Genomic DNA, 11,017 nt, shown 5'->3' on the forward strand with positions numbered 1-11,017 from the left:
TAAAAAAAAAAACAAGGGAGAATTCAAAGATTCTAGTGCAAGGAAATTGTGTTCTTTAATGAAACTATATTTTATTTTTGTTCACAAAATTTCTTTTATAGGAAAAGTTTAATAAAATGGTTTTTTTAATAGAATTATTTGTGGGTGTCTCTTATAAGACTCAAATTATCCTAATACAGCTTCTTTAAAAGGTCAAACGTGTCGTATTGTTCTTTGAATTATTCATCGTTTTTATGTCAATAAAACTGTTTATTGGGTATCTCAATCATTGTTTTCTGCATAGTTATATGACTTAATCTTCTTTATTTTTCCTTCAAACTCATTTATTTTAAATGAAATATCATAGGGAAAAAAACAGAATCTGATCAGCCCAAACGCGTTACTGTTTAGGTTTTGATTCTAATTTTCAGAAAAATGACTCTTAGAATGCTGGACTGCCGGTCTACTGTATACTAAATCCAACCAATAATTTTAGTATCGAGCCAGATAAGTACTGTCTAGCTTGGATGGATTTGGTTCGCACTTAATCAGATATTATCACCTTTTTTTTTTTTTTGGGGGGGTAAAGATGTTACCCGGAACATAGTTTTTTTTTTGGGGGGGGGGGGTAAAAGATGTTATCCCGTGTAACATTAGAATTACGTTGACACATCGAGAGAATGCTGAGTTTAACTTGATGTGTCTCAAATCCACTCGACTGGCCTGTAAAACAAGGTTAAATACAAGTTGATCAGTATGATCGGGAAGCCATCTTCGACGATCAGATCAATGAATACACCACTCAGTGGACCCTGCTACATTGAGTGTAGAATGATTTGAGGGGGCATTTAGGACTTATATTTGGTTGGTGACTACCAGATCTATTTGTTGTACTTCAATCTGGATTGTCTATTCTAATATAGGATTGAGGTTTGATTGGGTTTAAAATGACCATTATCCTGTACATTTCTAACAGGGAAATGGACTATCCATTTCCTTGTATATGTGTGACATGTGTTCCAACATCACATCAAAAGGTTGAGGTTAATGTGCAAATCACATTATTTTTTAAAAAAAATTTTAATCACAACTATTTAATGTGACTTATAAATGAATTTCAACCATTTGATATGAAGTTATGACACATGTCATACATTTACAAGAATTCTAAAATAGACTCGATAAAATTCCTGAGTTTAGGAATCGTGCTAGATCCTTCTTTCATATTATGGGTAGCCTTCTTTCCTTTCAAGTCTCTCGAATCCCTCCAGCTGTATATAGATAGGGTCTTTCGGAGACAAATTCCATCGTGCGCATGTTTTGCCACAGCCCTATGGAGTCCGCCCCGGACGGGTTCTCTCCTGGTCGAACCATGCGACTCCTTCCGATTGACTTGTCGTATCATAAATTCATAAGTCGTCAGTAAAATCAAGTGCACTATTATTATTATTATTAATCGAATTGCCAAACAACACCACCAGTCATGCATTCCTAGATTGTGGAAACTGTGTAGGTCCCACGTCATGATCGGCATTCCTCTTATATGCTTCTGCCAGATTAATTGCAGCTTTTCTCACGTGGCGGACAACAAGAGGCCCAAATCCAATTTCATTCATATGCGTCTATCTATCAATCGGACAAAACAGCTCGCTTGCTCTTTGCTTATGTAGTTATGCTTATGTACCCTTATCCTCCTCCCTCAGGCCTCATTCCGATGAAATCACAGCCGTCACTATACTTGCTTACCTTTTCTTAATTTTTTAAAAATATTTTTAAGCTGCAAAGAAAACTAATTAAATGCATAATCCAAACTAAGGAGTAAGGATACATGTTTTTTGTTTTTTATAGCAATAAGAGAAAAATAAACTGAGGATACAACTAAGTGAGTAAGTAATAAGCACAGAAGTAAGTAACAATCACGACACGTACTGCATGAATTCCATGTCATTTTCCAGCCCAGCCATGGTTTCGGGCGCCAAACACACTTCCAGATCCACACTCCCTCCACCTTCCCGCCCCGGAAACGCTGAGATCTTACCATCGAATTTATTGGCTCGCCCGCTACGTACAGCCAACGGTCGACCCCAACCGAAATCATTGTCGTACATCGGGAATCTAGGCGAGCTTCCCATGGTGATCATCGCACCGTCGAAGTTCCCCAGCGGGAAACACCGCGGATTCTTCTCCCAATCCTCCACGCCCCGACGAACCGTAGCGTCGTCGTGCGCCACCACGTTACGGTGCAGCTGACTCGCGCACCAACGCAGATCGTGCGATAGGATATCACCCGCGGAAGCAACGGTCGGGATGCTCTGGATTGCGTTTCCAAAGTAGTAGGGATCGATACGTGGCTCCAATCGGTGACGGCAGTTGACTGCCATTCGAAAAGTGGTTGACTTGTTTTGTGGGAGCTTCCGCGCTCGTGTGACCGAACGCCACAGTTGAGCACTCAGCGACTGGAAAGAAGAAACTTCCTCCTGCTCCTCCACCTCCACCTCCACCTCCACCTTACCCGTTTCATATCCTGGGGATTTCACGACCCCATTCCTTAACACCGTTATCTTCTTGCCGTTAGGATTATGAGTTCCGTTAATTTTCCAGTCATCGTTGCTCTGCTTCCCAAGAATTTCGGTTTCCACCGTGAATTCCTTCAACGCCCGTTTCCGCAACGGAGCATTCGCTCTGGATTTGAGCTCCAGGATTGCTTTTCTGGTGAAATGGAAGATTCTCTCTCTCATCGGGGCATCCGTATCGAAGGTTACCTTGGGAGCTCCATCGGGGAACTTGAGAGTAGCGGATGAGTCCTTCACGAAATTCCGGCGGAAATTCGGTGGCCTTGAGATTCTATCCACTCCTGATCTGCAGACCTCAGCGAAGGTGTTGAAGAAGTTCCAGAACGAAGTTCCGTCCACGACAGCATGGTTAACGGTGCATCCGATGAAGATGCCGTCAGCGAGCTCCGTCACCTGGACGGCCGCTATAGGTTTAAAATGGCCGTCGTAACTGACGGCTCCGTCAAAGGCAAAGAGCTTCCTGACGGAATCAGGCATGTAGATTGGGGAGAGAATTTCACGGATAAAAAGATAAGTGGCATTGGCGTGGAAGAAATCGATGCCTGCATCGTTACAGCTTACGTGGACGAATCCGGCGGAGTCAGTGATAAGACGCCCTGCGATTGGCGGGAAATGCGTGAGGGTCTGGGAGAGAGCTCGCTTCAGAATCGACACGAGAGCGTCGATGGAGAGATTGGGAGGGGTAGTGTAGACAAGCCCTTTCTGTATGTATTGGCATGAAAGCATGGGAAGATCAGAGACAGAGAGTTTGAGAGATCCAATTGAGGATTCCCGTTGTGGGAAGACAGTGCATCTTGAGATGAGTGTGGGAGAAAACGAAGAAGAAGAAGAAGAAGGAAAAGGCATTTTCGGAGAATCCCTTTTCTCTCCTGGTAATCCTCTTGTTCAACTCTTCTTCTGCCCACTCTCTCGCTCGCGCTTTTCCTATGTAGGACTGCGAGTGAAGAGGGATGACAGCCGAAGTGGGGTTTATATAAGGGTGAGGTAGTGGATCGGTTCATGCACTATCTTGGTGGCTGTTTTCTGGACGGATTTTTCGTTTTTATTTATTTATTTGTCGCTTTGTAAATTGTAATTCAATATTTTATATTTATTAGATTAGATTAGATTAGATTAGGTTACATTACATAAAGTGTATTTGAAGGGAGGGAAAGAAAACTCTCCAGTGTAGGGGACATGTGATGTGAATATGATACTTGATACTTGATACATATATCTCAAATGACCATTCAGTCCCTGAGATTTCTCAGGAAGATAGGCAGCAGGAGTTGCATTCCGAGTTTCAGTCAAATATTTTCTCTTGGATAAAGAACACAACGCATGAACTAAATAACAACTGATCGAAAGCGGACAGATGGAGGATTGAGGTCGGCTAACGCCAGGATTTTCCTAGGAAGGGATCGGAATCCTTCTAGGAAATTCAATCTGAATCTCACAAATCCCTCTTGGTTTTCACAGTCACCAAACGCTAAAAAAGATTCAGAAGATCCCGTGGTTCACAATTTCAGGCAAATGATAATGCGTACACGTGTCAGCAGGACGTGGTGCACATGCACGGTTCGGTTTAAATTGTTCACTGGACCCACCGACCTTGTTTTCCAGGTTTCCACTTTTTTTCGCAATCCACCTGTACGCACACCTATACAGTTACTGGTTAAAACAAAATTATTTATATCATTCTCCACCCTACGAGGCTACGACCTACGTAAGCCATAGTTACATCTTTAATTTGAAATAATGTGTAGGTTTACCTAAGAATCTTATCTGTACAGTAGGTTAAATTTGGATTGTATCGTGGACATTTCCAGATTTGTAATTAAATATGTTTTGACAGGTTCAGTTAATATCTTATTGATTTTCCAACCCTTTTCACTTTTTTTGATTAAGAATTTGGCAGATTATCTAAAACTAAAAAAATTATAAATATATTGAAAACTATCTAATAAAATACTTCGTTGGATAGGAAAAAAGTTAGACTATGTCGAAGAGGAAATAAATTTAGATCTCAGTCATAACACATTTGTAACCGTAAGGTCTTATGGACCAACATGAAGAAAAAGATCGATTTTTTTTTCTTTTATTTTTATCTTTTATTTCAATCCAAACAATCAGTTTAGGTAAAATTACCTGAGGTATTACATTTTAGGGGAGTTGAATGTATAAATATTGGTTGTACAAGATTCCCCATTCCATACTATTGGCTTGAGTTGGAATATGTTATGAGCTAATTATAATCTATTCTAAGAATACAATTTAGCACACGCTTGGCTGGATTGTCATGACAACCAAGCAATCGTGATTAATTCGAAGATCAATAAAACCTAGATGTCGATAAAACAGATAAACGAATAGAGTTTGACTTTGGATTACAGCCATTTTATTAGATAAACAAATCCAAATATATAATAATAATAATAATATAAAGGAAAGTATTTGAGATAGAGAGGGAGAGATACCATTAGTTAAGTAATTGTTGCTTATGAAACAATTATGTAACCGTGGGTTACAGAGGTTTTTGTCTGGAGAAGTGAAGAAGTTATTTTTTAATTAGGGTTTAATTAAATCACAGATTACGGAGAGTAAAAGTCGGTTACTTAAGCCGAGAAATAAAATCCAATTTGGAACCGCCCATTCAACATTGAGATTTTTATGTGAAACGTCGGTGGTGTCTGCGTGACTGGGAGGACTCGGTGTTGATCTGGTCCGTAGAGCAGTTGGCATGCACCTACTGTCCTAGTGTAAGTGCATCTCCTCTGGTTCGATTTTTGCACTGGAGAACAGTTTCTCACTTTCTCTCCAACGACTAACTAAAGACCATGTGGCCCAGTTGTTAGTTGTTACAACTTACAACCAGCAGCTCACCATTGGCTGTGTTTACCCATCACCAAACTGTCTACATTATTTCTGGAATATTATATATAATCCACTTGTAGGGTCTACCTCTGCCTATTGGCCGGTCTGCTGATTGAGTCTCTAACGTAAGATCAACTGCTATTCTTGTATTATTTCTTAACTTTCTTCCTTCACAACTAAGGTTTGTTTCGATCAATTTACATGCTGGAAATTTTTTGAAAAATCTTCAAAAACACTTAAAAGATTGTTGTAATCATGAAACTTCGTCAGAGCTTAAACATATATACCAGAGGTATTTTTTTTTTAAGGTATTTAGATACCCTAATTTGTGTAATACAGGTACCAAATGTATCTTTACCCCCAAGATCAGTCAGTCCAAACCTTTAAGGTTGTACCCCAGAAAAATTACTTTAAATTTAATCAAGTTATTTTCACTACTTATAAAAAGACAACAGCGAGAGAGAGAAAGAGGAAGAAAAATTCATTGTCAAAATTGAGCTCGAAAATGAGTTTATATAAAGCCTCAAAGGTTATGGGTAAGAAGATAAGGTCATCTCCCTTTGTGAGAGTACCTATACAGTTCAACTCCCTGCAATTAGGTACTGTTGGGGTAATTGTATTACAAATTCTTCTAACACACAAAAATGAAATTGCAATACAATTGAGAGATGAAGATCTTTAGCCAATCCGGAGAGCTTGAAGTTGCAACCGAACGAACCACCGATCGATGAGATTGAGTCATACCTTGAGTATTGTCTTTAAGGTAATTGATGCACCCTACTACCAAGGGTTCTTCGCACCACCACCTCCAAGATAAAGCAATCTCCAACTAGAAGATGAGGTAGTTCTTGTAGTCCCTTCAAGGAGCCAAAAGCTAGAGCACAACACTTAGACAACTCAAGTAAGAAATGAACTTTGTAAAACAAATAATGTGAGTGAGGAGTGTCTCTATTTGCACACCACATGCAAGGAAAGTTTAGGTTTATATAGGCCCAAACCTCACCTTACACCCCTTAGGATTCTTAAGGCAATGAATTGGAGAATCAATGGCTTGTCCCTCCTCCACTAATGAGAATAAACCACATTGACCTAACTTCTCCACTACTTGGAAAAGTAACTCTCATATTCACTTCTTTGGAATGATTTGGATTTAATCCATTCAAAGACCTTAACCCAACTCATGGTAATGGCCATGAATGGTCATGAAATTGAAATGAAAAATGAAGGTCAAGAGTTAGAATTTGAGTAAATCCCATCATTCAAGTAAGCCCACTTCATTACCATGGTCAAGACCTTTAAGACCCATAACCAATGTCACGAAAAGCCTCATAACCAAGGTCATGAAGGGCCCCCTTTCCCCATGGGCCCCCCCCCCCCCCCCCCCCCCGGGGGCCCCCCCCCCCAAAAAAAAAAAAAAAAAAAAAAAAAAAAAAAAAATAAAAAAAAAAAAAAAAAAAAAATTTAAAAAAAAAACCCCACAAACCTCCTCCCTCTACCCCCCCCCCCAAAAAAACCCCCCCCCCCCCCCCCCCCCCCCCCCCCCCACCCAACACCCCTATGCAAACAACACCCAACAAAAAAAAAAAGGGTCCGCCCCCCGCCGCCCCCCCGGGGCGGGGGAGAGAAATAAAAATAAAAAAATAAATAAATAAAAAAAAAATTTATTATGGATGCCCATTACCCCAAAGAGATGGTACTTCCAATTGAAGACCTCCTTACCTCAGGATGCAATATTGGTGAAGATCACAACCATCTCACTACACAATATTGGCAGCAATATTTCCATCTATGCACCTTCAATCTTGGGGACAATCTATGTTTCCATATCAAGAATATCTTATTGTGTGCAAGAATCATATATTGTATTTCCATATCGAGTAGATGCTCCTTCTACTATAAATATGTAATGCACTCAATGAATGAACGGTCGATTGAACTCATCTTGTCTTTCTTCTTTGTATCTAATATATTTTCTCTTTATTTTATAACACGTTATCAGCACGATTCCGCTCGAAGAACGAATCCGCTCGAAGTATTGCGTTTGAGAAGAAAGCAAGAGACTATGTATCATTATGTTTTCTATTCCAAAGTGAAAAGAATGATCAACCTCCTCGCACGTTTTGTAAACAATGGAGTTTACCTTGTCCATCTTGAAATGTAAGTGCATCATGATAAAACGGTATGTGTTTTATTGAATCTAAGAATCAATCAAATAATAAGATATTATGTTGCTTTAACGATTGTGGTTTTATTTATTGTATATAGTGGTTGCTAGCTTTGCACCACAAATATTGTTCAATGCACCTGAGTTGCAAGATTTGAAATTGTAAATGAATACGACTTACAAATGCACATGAAGTTGCAAGATTTGAGAGAAGTAATAAGTATGCAGATGCACTTGAAGTTGCAAGATTTGAAACGTAAATGAATGCAACTATGCAGATGCACATGAAGTTGCAAGATTTGAAACGTAAATGAATACGATTCGCAAATGCACATGAAGTTGCAAGATTTGAAAGCGTAAATGAATACGATTCGAGATGCACATGAAGTTGCAAGATTTGAAACCGTAAATAAATACGAGTCTGAGATGCACATGAAATTGCAAGATTTGAAATAAATACAGGTTTGTAGTTTTTGAAATTAATTCTCTTTTGAAATTATAAAGAGAAAATATTATTCATGAAAATATCCCAGCAAATTTTCAAGTTTCAGATTTGTTGTTACAATAGTAATATTGTAAAAGGAGTTTTAAGAAATACTGAATGATATCATGCCTATTTGTGGCTGAGTAAAATAATGGACTATTAATGAAAAGTCATGAAGCTCGTCTTATTGGTTCTGTTCCATTCCCTGAAGTGAATGCAACAATTCATGATATGCCTGAAAGAAGGCAAAATTAAAATTATGGTCATGACTGTGGAAGAGGATGAGGCAAAAGACGGAATAATTACCGTCATTATTATGGAAGTAAATAAGAGAATAATAAGGATTCTCAATATAACAATTCAAGAAGTGAAGATAATATTTTTTACCAATTTGGTATGAAAGCTATTAGACATGTATCTATCATACTCCACAATATTTAATTAAGCTTTGTCAAGCCTTAATTACAAGCAATAAAAATAATGTGGAGATAAATTAGATTTTCCAAAATCATGATACTTGAGCAATTTTTGCCTACAAAAGGAATGATTTTGATGGCCTCACATGTACTACATATCTAGATGCTGCAAACTTCTTTGAAGATAATAGTTGAAGATTTGATTATGTAATTCTTTTCTCTTCAAATTTCATCTCATATGTTAGTTTATCTTAAATTTAATCTTTTTCTTCTACAAATTTTTTTATTGACTTTCTATATATCTTTTAATATATTTTGTTTCATTTTGATGAAGAATGTGAATATTCTCTTATATCTTTGTGACGCATATTATACCGAGAGAAAAATATACATATTTCTCTTATTTGATGATACGGAAGCCAATGTTCATATAAAATCGGTAGTACAACATTGATTGGAAGCTCCGGAAGAGCTAATCTATTATTATCTGGGAGATAAAATTGGTTATAAATAATTCATTATTTTGTAGTAAGTCTCAAAGAAACTTATTAAGTTTCAAAGCTATTTGCCAAAATTATTATCAGATTGAGACTACAAATAATGGTATAAGTAAATATCTATACAAAGTTATTAGATATTTCTCCCAATTTGTACTACACGAATATCGCATGGTTGAAACACATGCTTGGGTAAATCAAATGAACATTGATTCCAATAATTTTATTATTTGGCATGACGGTTGGACCATACCGGATCAAGTATGATGCGAAAAATTATTGAAAATTCAATTGTCATCCATTGAAGAACTAGAAGATTCTTCAATTAAGTGAATTTTCTTGTATTGTTTGTTCTCAAGAAATATTTATTATTAATATTCACCAGCTAAAGTTGAGATTGAACATTCTACGTTTTGAAACGTATAGAGGGTGAAATGTATGGGCCCATTCACCCATCATGTGGACCATTCAAATAATATATGATTTTAATAGATGCATCTATAAAGTGGTACATGTATGTTATTATGAACTCGCAATTTGGTGTTTGCGAGATTGTTTGCTCAAATAATGAGATTAAGAGCATAATTTATGAATTATAAGATAAAGACAGTTGTCTTGATAATGGTGAATTTACATCTCGGGCTTTATGATTATTATATAACAACCGAGATCACGGTTGAATAGCTGTTGTTTATGTTTATATCCAAAATGGTTTAGCAAAATCATTTATTAAATGTCTCCAATTAATAGCTAAACCATTGGTTATGAGAACAAAGCATCATTTGTACGCATCGGGCCAAAAGGTTGTCATAAATTCTCCCTATTACAATTGGCTAGTGGGAAGCCAAATATTTTCATCTTAAAATTTTTGGATGTGCGGCTTATGTTCTAATTACTCCACCACAAAAAGCACAAAGATGAGTTCCCAAATAAAGTTGGGAATATATGTTGAATATAAATCTCCTTATATAATGCAATATATTGCCAATGATAGGAGATTTATTTAGGAGAATTAGTTTGTTAACATGAGGATGGGTAAGGGGGAGAGAAAAAAGCTAACATTGCACACACAAAAAAGATCCAAATAGTTTGAGGAATGCAAGATTTCATTCCACAACCAAACATCTAATTTTATAAATTATAACTCCATAGATTTGAAATCTATAGATTTGAAATCTCTAGATATTTGAAATCTCTAGACCAGTCCAAAAGGATAAGTTTTTGCAACATGAGGGGAAAAAATGATTGTATGCATTATCATTATCTCATTAGATCCTCATGAGCAACCGTGAACTTGAAGTTCAAAGGATAATGCAATAAATATTATAAATCAACTAAATCTGACTAAGAGTTACTAAATCTCATATTCCAGCTGTAAATGCTCCAATTAGAATTGATGTCCCAGCAGGACAATCTATCAGTGCAAATGAAATTAAACCACGTTTAAAATGTGGAAGATCAATCGGTTCCAAGGATAAAATCCTAGAAAAGGAAAGGATCAAATGATCAAGATGGTCATAATATGGAGACAATTGATTATGAAGATCCTGAAGATATAACTTTCTATAAAACCCCAGAAGAGGTTCGTGTACACGAAAATAATGAAGAGATCTCGATTAGTTATGTCATTGCAGGAAAAAGATGGAACCGAAAAGATAAAGTTGTCGACAACATTTTTTATTGTTGAAATAATATATCAAGACGAGGATCTTGAACATAAATTTGTTGATGAATATAAATTAAGAAATGATTGGCCAAAATGTAAAGACGCAATTCAAGCAGAATTGAATTTGCTTGCAAAATAAAGTTTTTGGACATGTAGTCCAACATCCGAAGGTATAAAGCCGTGGGGTACAATTGAGTTTTCCTGAAAAAATGAAATGAGAAAAAGAATGAAATCGTGATATATAAATCATGAATTATGGCACAAGAATTTTCGCAGATGCCTGGCATTGATTACATGGAAACATGTTCTCTTGTGGTGGATGCAATCACCTTCGGATATCTTATTAACGCGCAAGTATATGAAAATTTTGACATGCGTCTAATGG

At 37.1% G+C, this 11,017-nt stretch overlaps 1 protein-coding gene across 1 annotated transcript; it reads right to left on the reverse strand.

The window, feature by feature from the left end:
• Nucleotides 1-1,235: 1,235 nt before the first annotated feature.
• LOC149027741 (putative acetyltransferase At3g50280) lies at nt 1,236-3,481 on the reverse strand. The gene has a single exon (XM_089165429.1). The coding sequence runs from the start codon at nt 3,396-3,398 to the stop codon at nt 1,896-1,898; it is 1,503 nt and encodes a 500-aa protein (XP_089021555.1). The 5' UTR covers nt 3,399-3,481; the 3' UTR covers nt 1,236-1,895.
• Between the last annotated feature and the right edge of the window lie 7,536 nt (nt 3,482-11,017).

This window comes from Hakea prostrata, chromosome 1, assembly GCF_041222555.1.
Source record: "Hakea prostrata isolate BN-2017 chromosome 1, UWA_Hpros_2, whole genome shotgun sequence".
In the NCBI taxonomy this organism is placed as follows: Eukaryota; Viridiplantae; Streptophyta; class Magnoliopsida; order Proteales; family Proteaceae; genus Hakea; species Hakea prostrata.